The sequence below is a fragment of the Falco naumanni genome, chromosome 1, assembly GCF_017639655.2.
Source record: "Falco naumanni isolate bFalNau1 chromosome 1, bFalNau1.pat, whole genome shotgun sequence".
Classification (NCBI taxonomy): domain Eukaryota; kingdom Metazoa; phylum Chordata; class Aves; order Falconiformes; family Falconidae; genus Falco; species Falco naumanni.
In genome coordinates, this window is record NC_054054.1 from 117,214,692 (window position 1) to 117,232,225 (window position 17,534).

At 46.9% G+C, this 17,534-nt stretch overlaps 1 protein-coding gene across 1 annotated transcript in view; it reads left to right on the top strand.

The window, feature by feature from the left end:
* The window catches only part of SHISA6 (shisa family member 6), a 245,721-nt gene that overhangs the window by 10,526 nt on the left and 217,661 nt on the right, over positions 1–17,534 (top strand). The window contains 1 exon segment of the mRNA XM_040580616.1: positions 4,847–5,007. Within this exon segment, the coding sequence (XP_040436550.1) occupies positions 4,847–5,007 (161 nt within the window).

The following is a 17,534-nucleotide window of genomic DNA, read 5'->3' on the forward strand; positions in this document are numbered from 1 at the left end:
ATATATGAGATGCTCTAAGCCCTTAAGCACTTTTGTGACCCTTCATCGAACCCAGTCCATGATGTGCACAAGGAGCCCAGCACTGGACACAGAACCCCAGATGTGTCTCACCAGGGCTACGTAGCCAGGAAGAATCATCTCCCTCAATCCTCGAGAATCGCTACTGATGATTTACTTCCCCGTTGCACAAAGAAGTTCCCCTCTCCCCTCCCACAGCTCTGTGCTAGGACTGAGATGGATCCCCTCCACATACCTGCTGAACTTCACACTCTGCCTGGTCTTTACTGTGGTTTGTTCCTGTTTCCTCCATTTTATATCACTCCACTCACTTTCTCCTTGTTCTCTTCTGGTTTTCTGCCACCCCTTGCCATTGCCCCTCTCACAGTTTGCTTTGTCTTCATTCTCTTTTCCCTTTAGCCAAGTCTGTTCATTTCATCTTTCAACACCAGGGCCCCAGCTGATGCCCAGCCTTGCTACCCTACTGCTTACATCCATCCCTTTTGGCCCTTTTGTATTTCCAACAAGACCTGGTTTGTTTGGTTGTTGGTTTTTTGGTTTTTTTTTTTTTCCTTTTGAAAGCAGCCACAACTCCTTCTTTGAATCAGGGTCCTTGTGTTCATCCCACGGTGTTTCCTCCCAAAGTACTCACTTATTCCAGAGTGGCACGAGAGCCTTCCCTGCTGCCGTTCCTGAGAGCAGGACCTGACCTGCTCTGCCTTGGGAGGTCCTGCCATGTCAGACATCAGAAGGTTTTTCTCCCATGCTGCTAGTCCAGCACTGGTCTGGAACAACACCCCTGATGTCACCATGTCTAAGAAGCTTTAATGTTCTTACGTAAATGACATTAATGAAAAAGCTGTCATAAAGCATTATCTCAGGAGACGATTGTACAGTTACACAACTCTGGCTACTCCATCCGCTGCCACAGGTAACACGTTCCAGGGAGTGAGGTTTGTTTTCCTGAGATAAGAGATATGTCGTCACAGAAAGATTTCTGAAGTGTCTCAAAGCCTTGTGCAGGTGGTTAGGATGCTGTTGACATCAGTGGGACTCATTGTACCCAGATGGCTGCACATGAAAGACCCAAATATTTCAAGTGCCTCTGTTACCCTGTTATTGAAGCTTTTGCAGTGGACACCTAGACAGCTGTACCCAAGAGTCTTATGCCGACCAAATCCTTCCTTACTTAAGTGACCGACCTTCCACCATCGTGGGACTCAGCCCGCTGTGCTTTATGGAAATAAACTGGATCACACACAACAACGTGATTGAATTGGCAAGGAACTAACCAGTTTGATCCAAGTTTGACTTGCTCCTCCACCTATAATGTTTTGTTCTGCTGGTGCTGAACCATCTTTTTTTCTCTCTGTAGACATTAAAGAAGAGGTCAAAGAGTGAGCACTCAGGACACACAGTTTGGTTGGTTTAGGAGATCACACGTTCAGCATTACTGAAGGCACATTATTTCAGTCCTATACACTTAGGAGCTAGGTCTGCTTTCGCTAGTTAAGTTCAGTTTAACTTGTGTGTAGTCTGACACGGCAGACATCACTTTCCTGAGTACCACCTGTGATTCCTTCATTTCATCTGAGTAACAGTCTCCTCCCTCCCAGGTGGCTGGCACCCCACTAGAAATCATTTCTTCACTCTGTTGTGACCAACTACCGACCTGCAGCAGCTCTTATTAAGATTCCTTCAAGATGAAAGACAAAGAAGGGGTTAAATTTGTTCTTATCACCTGAGTTGTATGGTTTTGTGTGATAAGGATCAGTGAGTTCAGGTCCTGGCTGTAACCAAGGAACTACCAAGCACAGTTTTATAAGAAACTGTTCACGAACTGAAATATTGTTCTGGACACATGGTTTTGTCCTTAAGGAGGGTGGCAGGCTTGGAGTTCGGCTCTCAGGTAGATAATGACTGAGAGAATGAGGAACTTCTTACCACCTCCAGTGTTTCCAGAGTATATTCACGGACATTGTCTCACTTATTTTTAGTGAATTGAGGTAAACTGTCCATCCAGGAGGTAGGGAAACTATGTTCTTAGGACTGTACCAAACCCCATTCAAATGGTAATAATAGTAGGAGAAAGGACAACAGTATCAAGAGAAACAAGCTGACCTGCAGGGTAAGGTGGTTCTAGACTCAGAACTGTAGCAGAATTTAGGTTGGAAGGGACCTCTGGAGGTCCCTTGTCCTGCCACCTGCTTGAAGCAAGGCCAGCTTCAATGGTAGAGGAGGTTGTTCAGGGCCTTAGCCAGCTGAATTTGAAGACCTCCAAGGATGGAGATCCCTCAGCCTCTCTGGGTCCCTCTTTCAGTGTTTTGCTATCCCACTGTGACTTTTTTTTTTCTTTTATAACCAAGTGGATTTTCCCTCATTGCAAGATGTGCCAATTGCCTCATCTTCTTTGCTTTGCACTCTGTCTCCTTTGCAGCTCCCCGTTAGCGGGATGTAGGTCCTCTCTTAGCCTCTCTTTGTCAGGTTAAACACATTCAGCTTTGGGAGAACTTGTTGGTACTCCTCCACTTCCATCCCACCAGCACCCGCCAGCCATACTTCCCCATTTCCACATTTCTTGTACTGCTGCTGTGTACCTCACCGCACACAGCCCCTTCTGAGCACACACTGGTCCCTGACCCGACCCTTCCTGACCAGCTGGCTCTGTTATATTAAGCTAAGTGGTCTACAGTGTTCTAGTGTTATCCGTGCTGTCATCTTCCTCTGCACTCTGAGTGATTGCACTCTTGACACTAAGAGTGTCTTTGACAAGTGTTCAAAACGAGCCCAAGCCACCATGGGCTAGTAAATAATGGTCCTAATACAATCTCTGTGATTGAAAAACGACTCTCAGCATTTCTGTACTGCAGATACTATTAAATGGTCATCTGATGTTTAATATATCTTGGAGATATGTACTAAGGGCTCAGTTCTGCCAACCTGCTGTCTTTAGAAAATGTGTTGTCTTCAACAGGATGTACTGGGTGCTAGTGCCAAATAGACAGACCTCATTAGCTTCCCACATCCTCCCCCATCAGCAAGATCTGTAAGGCAGTGGGGAGGTATTTGCCTAGAAAAGCCATCACAGTTACTGGTGGTTGAATGAATCCTCTCCTCGGGAGGGAACCGTGCAGTATCCATAGGGCCTGGACCTCAGGCCCCAGCTGCAGGTTCTTGTCCTGCCACTCATCTTCTCTACAACCTCGGGCAAGGGGCCAACATTTCAAACATGTCCTGCAAGTTGGTGGCCAGTTTGAGATAACTCAGGCATGATTGTGAAAGATGGCGAGCACCCACAGATCTGTGTCAATCAATGGGAATTCAGCGTTTTTTGGAGAACACCAAATAGCAGTTCCTCTTATTCAGCGAGGACTAACCACAGGAGTAAACAAAAGGACTTGGAATAGGATTAAGTATCTCTCTCTTATTGCTGCCACTTTCACCTCTCCTAGCACAAAAAAAAAAAAAAAAAAAAAAAATCTGTACTCACATGTCCCTGCATGTGACGACCCCTTTACTCCATTTGTGTCAGTATGTGTGCACATACACATATCATAAGATTGGTTATTGCTTCTATGCCTGCCCTCTCTATAAACTATAATCAAATGAGGTTAAAAGTATTCTTATTCTGTGCAGGGTTGTTGTGAACTAATGTAATCCTCTTCTGGAGACCCTGAGATCTTCCCAGAGTTTCTTCTGTAGAGCACATTAGTGTTGCAATTCATTATGCACAAGGATAGCAGTCTGTAGAGGAAATGATTTGGAAAATGCAGTGGACTCAGGCCCCAAAGTATTTCTTATGTGAAAGACCAGAAATACGGCATTTAAGGAACACTAGTAGATATGAGCAACACCAGCATCTCTTTCGTCAATACACAGTGAAGGAATTTCTCCTTCTCACATCTTTTTCTTGGTACCCGAGGTGACATTAGGCATATTCCCTCTGCCAAGAGAAAAGAACCTTTCAAACTCTATCATCTTTAGAATGCCACTGTCCTTTATAAACCATGCAAGCCATCCCCTTCCTCCTTTTCCTATGGCTCAAGAGATAGCTTGTGGCTGCACTAAGAAAATCAGGGCATTTCACGCTATAATTGTTCCACTGTGTTCATGATACTCACAGAGGAAAAAAAGTCTCTGAGTATCCACTCATCCAGGGGGAAAACATTGGATGCAGATTGAACTGTGTGACATTTCTTTTTCTTGGGGAATAGCAGAGAGACCTCAGTACCTTTAAATAAATCCCTAATGGACAAAAAAGTAAAGGCAGGCTAATAGCTGTGTTGACATTAGCCCATGAAAACTGTTCAAACCTTTTCTTCTGGACTGCTGGATCTCCTTTGAGAAACCCACTCCCACCACTGCTGCTTATTGAGCTTGCAGAAAAAAACAAGGATTTAAGGAGCGTGGGGACCAGACCCCTAATCTGATTTTATCTTGAAGAGGTTTGGCTTGGGCAGGGCAGTTTTGGTGTAACCTTTAGAAGATCACAGCACCTGAGTCTCAGGGCTCTGGTGACTCTTTGTGCTGTGGAGAACAGTTCATCTGCACTGTCACTGACAGCAGGGAAAGTGATGGAGAAAGAACATAACCCTGGGGTGAAGTGAATTAGTGGAAGCATATGAACAGCTAAACAATAGCCAGGCAAGCCTGTAAATACACGCAGCAGATGCACATAAAGAAGCTAAGCTTTTAAGCCATATATTTCCTTTTTGTTATTGTTGCTTTTTTCTGTTTACGGTAGAAATCCAACTACTGCTGGATGCACACAGTGACTGTGAAAGTGAAAACACCGCACGCCATTCCTACTGTGTGAAAATATGTTTTTTCCCTATTTCTCTCTCCCCAGGGCTCTGGCTGACATCTTAAGGCAGCAGGGACCAATCCCAATAGCACACTGTGAAAGAGAGACTATCTCGGCCATAGATACCTCCCCCAAAGAAAACACCCCAGTCAGGACATCTTCCAAAAACCATTACACCCCCGTGCGCACCTCCAAAAGTAACCCAGGTAAGTGCTGCTTTCCTGTGCTCTTCAGGGGTGGCTGTGCCAGTCCTGCGTTACAAGTCAGCAGAACATCACGCTTTACAATAGTGGATTTTGTAAACCTGAAATTATGATAATAGACGTCTTTAACAGGCAACCAGAGCAAAGGAGTGCAAGGATCAGTGGTGAGGTTTTTGCTGAACAGAGAGGCTGTTCTCTCTAGGCGTTTTAAAAATTCAGAATCAGTGAGGTATAAATTCAGCTTATACCGAAATGCTGGTGTTAAGCTTCGAACACTGTGTATTTCCAACAAAACACATACACTATAAAGCATAATCGGGCTCTCTGCACACAGCAGTTGAGAAGAAAGAAATCCACATAACTGGGGCCACCTTATTTATTCAGGTGAACTATAGGCTTGTGCTGAGAGGGGAGCGTGGAAGGTGGCCTAAAGGGCATCCTGGGAGCTTAAAGACGCTGGCTGGAGGTCCACCAGAAGCACTGGCCTGGGAACTGGGACACACCTTTTTTTTCTGGTTTCTCCTGGCTGGGTGAATTTGGTTAAACCATTTGGCTCTATTCTGCCTTGATTTCCCCAGTGGCACAAGGATGCCAGCCTTTAGGGAAAGATATTGTTCTGATTTATTTAATGCTTCATATATTGATAATTGTCAAAACCATGTCTCGATGGTTGCAGACCCCCTTTGTTAAGTGGGCTACGGTAGACTTGCCATCACTTGCCATCTCTCAGGTGCCACTGGACATGTGCCTCAAAGACGTGCCCTCATTCAGTCACAAGATATTCAGCTTCATGTAGAAGTTTCTGGGTGGCACTTCCTGACCTGTGTCACTCAGCTCGTGGAGGAGGTTTTGCTAATGGTCCCTACCGGGGAAGCTTCTGAAGGAAGCTGGCAGGAGCTCAGACTGCTCCACAACCTGCAGGGCTTGATGTGCTCTGCTCTTTGTGGAAAGGGCCCGTGGCTGAGGGCACTGATGGTTTGGTTTCCATTGCCTTGTTGCCATGACCTTTAGAAAGGTTTTGCTGCAATGTGCATCACCCTATGGAGACAGGAACAGGTGACCATATTCCCTGGAAGCCTCCCCTGCTGCTGGGAACAAAATAATTTCTCTGAGAAATAAGGATTTCTTTGCTCTTGCTCTCCAATTTTCACTCAAAGGCCAGTGAACCCTGTGTTTATTTTTATATATATATATTTATTTATTTTTTATGCCAGGGAGTTGTACCTCTGAAATAAAATGCTGGGCTGGAGAACAGTACAGGAGGTGAGCTGTCTGGAAGAAGGTGCTTTTGCATATCTAGGGCTTGAGACTGGCCCTTGACAGGATATGTGATTTTGTCCCAGGATAGAAACACAAGAAATAAGGGTTTATGGCCAGTAAACAGGTATGGGCACCATCAGAGAACAACTCTGACATAAGCTTTACGATGAGATGATTCCCTTTTTGAAGGCATCCTGTCTCTTCCCCTTGGCTCCTGTTGGTCAGTTAAAGCAGGCAAATCCTGAACAAGGATGTTGAATAAATTCTTTGATTGCAGCAGAAGAAACTAGCTGGATAGTGGAAGCTGAATTAGGTGTCATTCTTAGGCACTGTCAAGTCTGAGAAAAGGCAAATGGGAAGGCTTGCAAGAGGAATTGCTAATTACAGAATTCTCTGGCATCTGTTGGTAGCTGATGACTCCAATGCACGTTTTTAAGACTTACTACTACCTTAGTGGAGGCACACAAGGATGCAAGGACCAGAGCACAGGTATCGTGAGTGGGGTGCTAGTACAAATGGTCACACTGCAAAGTGACAGCACCCAGTAAGGAGTCTACTTGGTCCTTGCTGAGTACTGGGGCATGAGATGAGCTAGGCAAAATGGTTGGGAAGGAGAAGACATGCTGTTAAAGATGGCAGTCTGTTCAGTCGACCTCTGCTTGTCTGTACGTTTGCCCATACTGTGTGAAGGAGAAAAGCCATCACAGCTCAGTCAGGGCTGAAACAGGCAAGACACAGGCAACAGGAGGTCACTAAAAGATACTCCCAAACCCAGCTACAAAGGCAGCTTCCACAGCCCTTGGCAGCTGCAGGGGTAATGGATCACCTCGGCCTCAGGGCAGCCAGTTGGACCGAAAGTCACAGCGAGCCCCTGCCAAAGCTGGGGGGGGACAGGGGGACTTGCTCTTGTAGCTTGCCCAAAAGAACTTGTTCCTGGCTCAGCCGTGTCCGTTATTAACGTGTCCCCATATATCAGATGAGACAGAAAGCTGATCACTTACAAAAGGTCATGCGCTCATAAAACAACTATACAGCTGATGTTTTTTTATAGTGTTTCTTTGCAGAATAGGGCAATGCTCCATTGTGACTATACTCTGTTACCCACCTAATCTTCACATTATTGCAGTAATCAGGAAATTGTGTAAGTGAATGCTAAATTTTTTTAGGTTGGGAAGGAAGTAAAAGTTGGAAAACATGACTGGGTTATAGCATGTTGAACTAGAGTAAAGCTGGTAAGCCCTGGTATGGAAGTAGAAGAGGAGTCACCATCAACACTTGCTTTAGGTGGAGAAGAAGAAAAGTGAAAAATGAGTGAAAAAGAGGGGAATGTGGGAGCTTGGGGAAAAAAATAGAGGCAGTAATATGCAGTAGCAGGATCCAGGCAAAGCACTGCTCACTGGTGCTGCAAATTGGCTTGAGACCACCACAGGTGTGGGGTTTTGCAGCAGGATCTGAAAAGCATCAGGTCTGCTGGCTGTGGCTTGTCTCAAGTCTCTGAAGTATGAGAGGTTAAGCAACCAGAAAGGACTAGAGTTATTACATACCAGCTGAGATTGAGTTTTGTATTTGTTTTACTTGGAACTTCTGTTTTCAAATTTATAACTAGAAGGGTGCCCTGAAGTCTTGCTAAACAAACCAGCTTCATTTTTCCATTAGGCTTGTTTGGTGTCAGTGAGCAAAATGATTGTGGGTGAGAATGACAAATCGAGGTGGCCTGTGTCTGAGGCAGCAGAGTCCAAACAAAGCAGCGTGTGCAGGTGCTGCTGAGGGCATGCCTGCAGCCATCAACTTGCTGGGTGCTGCCTGGTGTTTCCTGATGTGAGGATGAAGAGGAGTCCAACTCCCATGTGCCAGCTGCTACCCTTCCTGCCTCGGTACTCAGGTACTCAGGCAGCCCTCAAATGGTCACAGCAGGAGATGGCAGAATGGGAACGTACGATGTCCTCTGGTAGTCGCCAAGCCATGGGCACCATCTCCGGCTGTCGCAGATGCCTGAAGGAGAGTTCAAGATCAAGGCCAAGTCCGCAGTGTATTTGCCCAGGCACTTCACGGCAGGTGGTTTCAGAACTCCGTGAGCTCTGCAGTGGGACAGAGGGCCCGGGGTTAGCTTTACTCTGTACTTCGCTGTTGAGCTTTGAGATAGAAGAACCCAGGTCTAATTAATGCTTGTTGAAGGGAAAAAGAGCAGTAGATCTCTCCGTCATAGACATGGAGACAACTGCCATTCTTCAGACAAGGCAGCTGGTTTTGGGAAGGCTTCGGCCTGCTTTACAGTGGCCACCTTCCCCAGGTGACGGGGGAGCCGGTTATTTATTGGAAGCTGAATACATTTCTCACGCTGGGTTCTGCTGAGCTTGAGTGTCCCAAGTGCCCAAAGAGCATCGCTCCAGAGATGACTGCCACTTTTGCTTTCCTGTGAGAATCTGGCTTGTGTCTTTTTGGGATGCCAGGGGACAGTTCACATCCCCCTCCACCCACTCCACCCCGCCCCCACTTCCACTGAGATTTCTGTTCATTACTATTATACAGTGCTGCTATTCTGGTGGGGGTAGGCTCTTTGCAGATAAGAAAACCTGAAAGCTGTGCCTACAGATTGCTTGGGTCAAAGCACACCTCTCCAGCTGTGCACCGCCTAATTGGTATGAGCTACAGCACACTCCGTAGACAGGACTGCTCCTCCAGCCCACACAGACCTCTTGTTAGTTCAGTGTTTGCTATTGTGAGTAACAGGTAAAATATGATGAACCTGAGATTACAGGAAATCCATCTCATTAGCTATCTATTGGCATTTTTAGTGCCTCTGTCGCGGTAGCACCTTTAGGGGTGTGGGAAGGAAAACCCTAGCAACATTTCCCCCGTCTTTTCTCCTTGGCCCTGTTACCTATCTTGACATCTGCCGTGAAGGTCAGTGCCATTCATTTGTTCAGTGGATGGCCAGCAAATATTGGCAAGGGTGAGGATAGATGGGAGAAAGGTCAATAGTTCCTGCGGGCTTGGAAAGCATCGTACACAAACAGCAATATGCTCCCATAGAGGAAGGTGCTGCATTTGGCACAAAAGACAGAGTCTGAGCCACAGGCAATCCTCCTGCAACGTCCACAGTCAACTGATGTGTCAGAAAAGATGAGGCCAGTCCCTGTGACAGTGATACTGATGGACATTAGCATTAGCAGAAAAATTAAGACTACATTCTCAGCTCAGATGACTACCTCCAATACCATCCTTGGATATCTGAAGGGCTTCTGAAAGTCAGGTGCAAGGGCTTGGTTTGCTTTTCCCAAAATGTGGCCAACAAAGCACCCACAAGATTCAATCCCTGCAGAAATTGTCAGACGGGGGGTTTCTGACTGCCTTGGTGATAGAGGAGTAGCCAGCTCAGGACTAACAGTCATGCAGGGAGCCGTCTTATTACTGTATTCCAAACCCAGACCCAAACACAAGAGACTCCAAGTAAGAATTTGAACCAGATCTTTGGCTGGTGTGAATCAGTGCTGTAGTATCATAGTGATGGGGCAAGGGCTTGGTTTATGTAAATCCTTGTGGGTCAGGGAGGCTTATCTTCCAGACTCACAGCTGGTACAAATCTGTGATGCTCCAGGACAGCACATGGTCTGAATTGATCCTTTATTCTCTCAGCCTCATTCTGGCTCTTCCACACTGGCTCTTTTTCATGCAATTCACCTTGATACTCTTGCCAGCCTGTGAGGGAGGGGATACTCAGGACCATTAGACTCGTGTGGGAAGCTATGTGGGAGGAGAACCTCTCCAAATATGTTCAGGACAAGGATGTCCTTGCTGCCATTGTGCAATGCTTTCAGCAGTGAAAGGTCCCCAGATGTCACCTACTTGGGCATGAGACAGGTAGGTAAAACCTGTGCCTGGAATTATGCTGCATCTGACTAGCTCCAGGATCAGGAGGCTGTAAGAGCAATGACAAGACTTTTTTTTTTTTACTTTCTGGAGAAAAGGATCTGGCCTAGTTTTATATTCTTTTGGCCTCTTAATTCTCAGAATATCAAATTGCATCACCAACAGACTATGCTGGTCTGAAACCAGCTCCAGATGTGCCAGGGAAGAGCTGATTGCAGGGGGAAATTGAGATGATTTTCCAGTGTGAAAAATCTTCTGCTCTTCACCTGTGTTAGGGACAGGGTACTTGCAGGTGTGAAGAACAGCTTATTGACAGGATTACCACTTTGAATGCAACAAACAACACAGGCTAGCACTCTGATTAACCTGATGTATCTGGGGAAGGCTTTTAATAAGCCATTTGAGTCAGGATGTTCCAGAGATGTACGTATTCAAAGTGCTGTTTTCAGCAGTGCCTTCCACCCAGAGGCATATTCTGAGCTTGTTCTGAACGTGAACAAATGCAGGAGAGGCCTTTAATCTTTATGGAAATTGTAGCTAGCATCTCTAGCCAAACATAGGCGGAGCAGCATGGGGAGTGCTTCCATCCTGATCATTGCACAGGGGAGGGCATCACTGCCTTGGTCCCCCTCTCCCCTGGCTATGGGCTCGGTGCGGGCTCCAGCCCTTCCCTAACGTGCAGGGTGAGCCAGGGCAGCCGGCTGCTCACATCTCCTCCAGGTCACACATCCATTATCCCTGTCCATCGTTCTCCCTTTCCCCTCTCTCCCTTCCCCCAAGTCCCCAGCTGGTCCCTGCTTCAAATTGCTTCCTTTATTCATTCATTGAATTCTCTAACTTCTCCCCAAAATCCCCAGCAACTATTTGAATTAATTTACTGAGGATCAGTGTAGAAATATATGTTGAAGGCGTTCAAATTCCCTGCTGCTTCACAGTTTGTGCTGTCATTTACAGCTGTTCAGGGGAATACAAAGCAGGTGTAAAATGATCCCCCAGTCCCCACAGTAGCATTTTACAGCCCCTGTGCTCTGTTGTAAGAAACTAGTTAAGGTGCAGGTGGGTGAAGAATTAGGGAAACCACTTGGAAAACACCCAGAGAGTTCCAGGAACAGGGTTTTTCTTTTCTCTGTACTGTTGCCATTCACTGACGTTTGAAAAGAAAGAAATGGAACCAGCTTTGAAACCTCTAGGATCTGCAGAAGACAAGGCAATTCAGTGCTACTCCATCTGCTTTTTCCTCCAGGCACACCCCTGTTACAGTAAGCCCCAATGCTTCCCACAGCTTTCCCTCCCAGGAAGATCCCAAATGGGTTAATACATTTCCCGAGCCACCAGAAAATGACAGATTTTTCTGTCTCGGAACATTTCAAGAGTAAGAGTTACTCAGTGTCCTGGCATCCAAAATACCGTTGCCCAAAGTCCAGCAGTGTGGGGAGAGGTGGATGCTCTGGAATTGGTGCAACTAAGATAGGACACTAGCTGCTATCTTCGTTGATGTCATCTAGGTTTCTCACTTACGTAGGACCTAAGTTAGCATATTCAGTGTTAGATACCATAGGTATTCACTCACCTCTAGTACCAGAGCGTGTGATGCCCTCCCATACTCTGTGGCATTACTGGTCTCCATTTTGCAATGGGGAAAAGGGGCACAGAGGGGCAAGGGCCTTTCTTTGAAAAGTATTGGGGTTACCATCTTCCCTTGAGTTCACAGTAAATACCTACAGCCTTGTAAATACCTGTCCCTGAGTAGTCTGTGCACTTTGCCCAGGTGTGGGAGAGCAGTTTTGCCCTGGGACCCCCACTTTCCCTTCGGGTCAGCAGCCTCCGAGGGGGCGCGTGCTGCAGGGTGTTCTGCAGTCCGAGTGTGCAGGGATGCTCCATCCTGCATCTTCACATGAGCACAGACCTGACCTCCCATCCTGTGCCTGAACAGCAAGTGCGAGCTTTTACACTTGCATTGAAAAGCAAAGACTTTGTCCCGAAGTACAGGCAATCCAGGAAACACAGGAGAAGGGATGGGATGGAAAGTCAGGGGAATGAACTGCAATGCAATGAGCTTAATCGCCCTGATTCCAAATGGATCTTTTAAACTGTTAAATATTTCTTCGCTTATCCTTTCTTAATCTTACTCGTTTGGACATTCATCCTCCCTCTTCTGTTGCTACCAGAGATCAGGACCTAGTGCTGTGGGGATATTCCCCCACTGAGGGGGGCTGGGGCTGCACCTACTCCTGCCTCTAGTCATTGATTTGTTCTGGTCTCCTGAGTGTTTTACTGAGCTGTAAAGTTTTAGGGTAATCTATGAAAAGGAACCTTTGGGAAAACTGTGCCCTGCTAACAAGACACATGAGACAACAAAATATCCCCACTGTGAATATATTTACCCATGAACTTACTAGAGAATAAAAAGCAACAACATTTGCAACCACTTCTTGTGTCTCATATCCAAATATCTCTCATGACTGATGTCAGGGTTTCATGCGTCAAAACAGCTAACGACTGACAAATTTGAAAAAAATTAAAGAAACAAATGTCTAACTAACTGTTCGGGGGGAAAAATGAGTAGGTGGAGTGTGTGTGTATATACACACATATGAACTCTTGATACTCCCATGAACCACAGAGCCATGACAGAGTAGCAACATCCAGAGCTACGGGATAAATATTAGGTGCCTGCTGAAAGTGTTTTGGTGGAATTTAACATTCGTTCAACAGAGTGCAGTCCCAGAGCCACAAAGCCAGGCATGGCAGCACTTATCATCTACAGCGATATCTAGAAACTGTAGGTTACTATGGTAACAGCATTTTTTTTAAGAAAGACTAATGCAAGTTGTGAGCAGGAGAGAGGATTAAGCATATAGATTTACTTTGAAACAAAGCCTCACAGCGAAACGCAACCTGCTGAAAACACTACAACAAAACACATGGAGAATGTGGAAATTAATTGAAGGGGGCTTTTCTGGCACAGTGCTCTGGTGGAGGAGAGGCATTAATGTGGAAAAAGTCTGGGAGTCTAATGCAGGTGTGTGGCCAGCCAGGGACCTGCATGCTGCAGGGGACAGAGTGGCTGTGGGCATGTGCTGCAACACGCTGAGTGATGCCCTGGATCGCACCATGCGGCAGCATCAGCTCCCCGTGCCCTGTGCTGCCTGCTCGCTGCACACACAGCGGGAGTGGGAGCGCATGGGCCTCCTTCCCAGAACCAGGCTTTGATATTTGTAACAGTTGCTGGGTTTAAAACCAAATCCCAGGGCTGGTGGGACTGGGGAGGTACCAGGAATGGGACTGATGGGTGAAGGAGAGGCACAGGAATGGTGGCCAGGAGCAGTGAGAAGGAGTTACGGAGGACAGAGGCTCTGTTTGTGTAGGAGGTCCAACCTGATGCATTTGGATGCTTTACCAGTTCCTGAATCTGTACAGCTGGACCAGGAATAGCAAAGTGATACTGTTCTCAAAACATGCAAAAGCAGAGATGGAAACAGTTTTGGAGCACAGCACCTAAGGGGGAGGCCACTTCATGCCCTCATCCCATGGTGCTCACACTGCAAAGTCTGCGTTTTGGGTGACAGAAAAGAAAGTTGTTTATGCCAGGTGGTTCCCCTCACCCTGCGCTCTGTCCTCCCCCTCCAGGTCTGGGAAAGGCAGAGGGCCACTGGGGCAGGTATCTGGCATGGGGGTACTGGAGAATTTGAGGTGCCGTGAGAAGGGGCAGGACTGGGAGATACTCCTTTCCCTGGGGAGCACTGGGTGTCTGGGCTGAAGCTGTTGCTATGCCATGCCATGCCACCTCGGCACTCACCAGCTGCCCAGGATCAGGATCAGGATCAGGATCAGGATCAGGATCAGGATCAGGTCTGCTAGGAGCACCTGGGAAACAGGAGCAGAGGGTTGTCAGAGGAGGAGTGGGGGCAACACAAAGCTCAGCCCCAGCCCCAGCAGTGGGAGGGCAGTGGATCCAGTGGGGCTGGAGGATGCGGTAGGCAAGGGGAGTCATGCACCTGGGGAGGTTTTTATTTGAGCCCTGGCCTATGTCTTGATTTGAATCTGCACCTTGCCCGTTCTTCCTCTCCAGCTCCAGTTTCACAGGCAGTTGGCTCACCCTAATGGCTCTTGTGCCTTTGACACAGAGTTCTCAGTCCTCTTCTGACATCCTCTGCCATGGCCGTGCCCTCTGCGTTGACCCTGGTGCTAGCACATTCTTCCATCAGCTGGTTTAACTCATTAACCAGCAAAACCAGCTCAGGAGGAGGTAATATGATGAAACGTAGGGGTGCAATCAGGAGCAGGGCTGGTAGGAATTACCCTGTTTAGGCAGTGCTGGATTTGTAACCACTGAGCTGTGTCCTGTGTCACACAGACTTGAGCAGGATTTTTAGAGGCTGCCTGTGAGCAAGCAGGCAGGACAGCCTGTGCTTAGGTGCTTGGGAAACTTGGTGTCCAACCAGGACCGGCTACCAGCACTTTCAAGGCCACATGCACTTTAAGATGAAGCGGGCTGAGGTCCCAGGCCAGCAGGTCTGGGATTTTCCAGGGCTCAAATTTAACACCATGGTGGCAATTTACAGCCAAACCAATTCTGCCTGCAGTTAAGGTATTTTAGTTTTAAGCTGCTCAAGAGTTTCCTTGGGGAAAACAGCTAAGCCCACCGTCTAACCAGCTGTTCTGTCCTTTACCGTTCTGCAGCTCTACCAGGTGCTGTTGAAGGGCAAAATCGTTCCTGTAGCAGGTTTGCTTCTCCCTGTTTGCTTCTCTGTGTCTTGCTAGATCAATTATTGTTTGTAAAATGCATTAGATCTTCAGAAGAAAGGCAGAAACACAATGTTTTCTTCCATTAATCAGAGCAGTTTACAGAAAACATCAATTTAAAATGTTAAAGCCAATTTGCAACTGGTATTGACAACAATTAAATTGGCCTCCAGAAAGTAATGTAACTAGTTGCTTTTGACACCATGAAGAATGAAATCTTTATAAGGACATTCTACATGTTGAGCTTCTCCCATTTCATGATTGCTGATCCTATCACACTCTGCACAAGTGTAAACAGAGGTGAGGAGCTGGAAGCTGTACTCCATTAAGAATGTGCCATAATCAGTAAACTTTCGTTCCCATCTTCTTGGACCCCTGCCCAAATATTGCAACTCAGTCTATGCTCTGCTTTCATCACTATCAGCTTCCTTTCTTTGCTTCCCAGTTGACTTTCCTGACCTTAAAATTAGGCAAAAATGTACTGAAACAAAGGTTCACTGGTTTATTCCTAGCATTTATGACCAGGAACAGTAAATGCCACCCGTGACCACTGGCCACAGCCTCCATGAAATGCCGTGGGACACAGGCTTTGCAAAGCTAAAAGTCACTCTTGCAATCTTGTTGTGGAAAACTACCAGCTCAGCTTACAGACACTTGAGAATAAAGGTGATACTGGAGAAGTCATGGTTAACTTCTCCTGGATCAGTCCCTGAGCATGTAATGGATAGCTCAGCTGACATCCAGATGTGCAGCTTTCAGAGACCTTGCAAGACCCTGGCTGGGGGAAGTGGGAGCAGTTAGCAGCAGAAGATACTGCTCAAGTCTCTGAAAACCTAGTTGATTAATGTTCTGGTTTAGGCATCTAAATCCTGAAAGGGTTAGCTGGTCACCTTTTATTGTCTTGTCTCAAGCTCTGCTCAGTCAGGGTCGAGGAATACTCTGCAGGTCTGCCTTCCCATTTCTTTCAGCAGTGTTTTTCTGCATGAGCCGGCGCAGCTTCCCCTTCACAACATTCTTATCCGCAGGGTATTCCCCCCTTCTGGGGTATGCCGGGGGTGTTTGCTGGTGGCTTTCAGCAAGAGATTTTTTCTAGATTGAAAGGCAGCAGGAAGGTTTGGCTCATGTTGAAGATCTGAAGACAGCTTTTACTGTTGGCTGCAAACAACCTTCATCATTGGTGCAGTCCCTGCTCCTTCTGGCACGTCAGCCATGTGTGTGCGCAGCTTGGGAATTCAGTGGGTCTTGCCTCAGTTCCTCTTCTCTGAAGCTTTATTACCCTCACACCATCTTACTTGTGGCAGGTACCTAAAAAGACTCCCATGTGGCTATTTATATGAGCACACCTAAGAAGGAATGATGCCCTCCTCCATAAAAGGACAATTCTAACTGCTCTATCTGTTTGATTTAAAATATTTGAGGAGGAAGGAAAAGGGAGTACATCTGTCACAATCTCACTTACAATCAGAAAAGTTAATGGAAAGATTCCTTCTGACTCTCCAGGGCTTTGGACAAGGCTCTGTACTGCGACATTAGCAAATAATGAAGTTCACATCTCATCAAATCATTCTCAGGAAAATAATTCTAATATATGTGGATGGCCTTTCGCAGCTCTCTCCCCGCATCTGTCCCTGCTTTGTCAGTTGTGCCAACGCCTCTATCTTCTAGTGTTAAATCACTTCTGTGTATAACTGTTGCTCTCTAAACCAACCCTATGCAAGATCTTTGATTGTTGCCTGTCACGGAGCAGTGCCCCAGTGCTCGGAATGACCCCTCTGAAAAGGGAGTAAGATAAATATTAATTCTCAAATCTGTAGCTTTCTACCCAATGGCTCCCAACTGCAGTAATGTCACCTCTGTGGCACTTCAGTTCACATTTCCCCTCCTTGAATCCACAGCTTTTCCTGAGAAGGATTCCTCAGCAAGCTCCGCCGGCTGGGTGCAGTTATGCTGCCAGCACCATGCCTGCCAGAGGGACCTGAAGCCCTGCTCATTCCTGGGGCCATGTGCCACATCCCTGTATTGTTCCCATAGGCAGCCTGAACTCAAGATTCAGGTACCTATACATCCCACCTTTCCTGCAGCAAGCAGTGCTATGGCCCTTATAGGAAGGGTCTTTGGGGAACCCTGCAAGGAATTAGCCTTTGTGATGGCTGGAGGATGCAAGAAAGGTGTGGAGATGTGTCCCTGCTGTAGGTTAAGTGCAGCATTAAGTAAACCGAACTGCTGCAGGCTGCCCGAGATAGTGAGCATGGCATCCAGGTTGTACAGCTCAGCAGAAAAAGGTTTTTTATTGAATCCTACTTAAATATTAATATATTCAGTGATCAGGAAGCAGGGCGGGGGAAGGGAAGTTGGAAGGGCCCTTGATGCACAGGCTACAGTCAGGTAGCTCTGATTACCTCCATCTCTGAAGCATCCTACTGCTGCCTTGGGGTTGGTCAATGTGGATGTCAGAGGTTCTCATCTCAAGCTTCCAGGTTTCTGACTGCCCTCATTGCATCACTTCAGTGCCTGGCACTGGCAGAACCGTGCAGCAGAGTTAGCTGGTGTCCTCTTGCTTCTGAGGCTACTTGCTGTGTAGGGGTTGTCCTTCCTGATGAGCATTTAAGAGGTACAAGAATGACCCCAAAGGACTTCAGGTGTGACATGGCTGG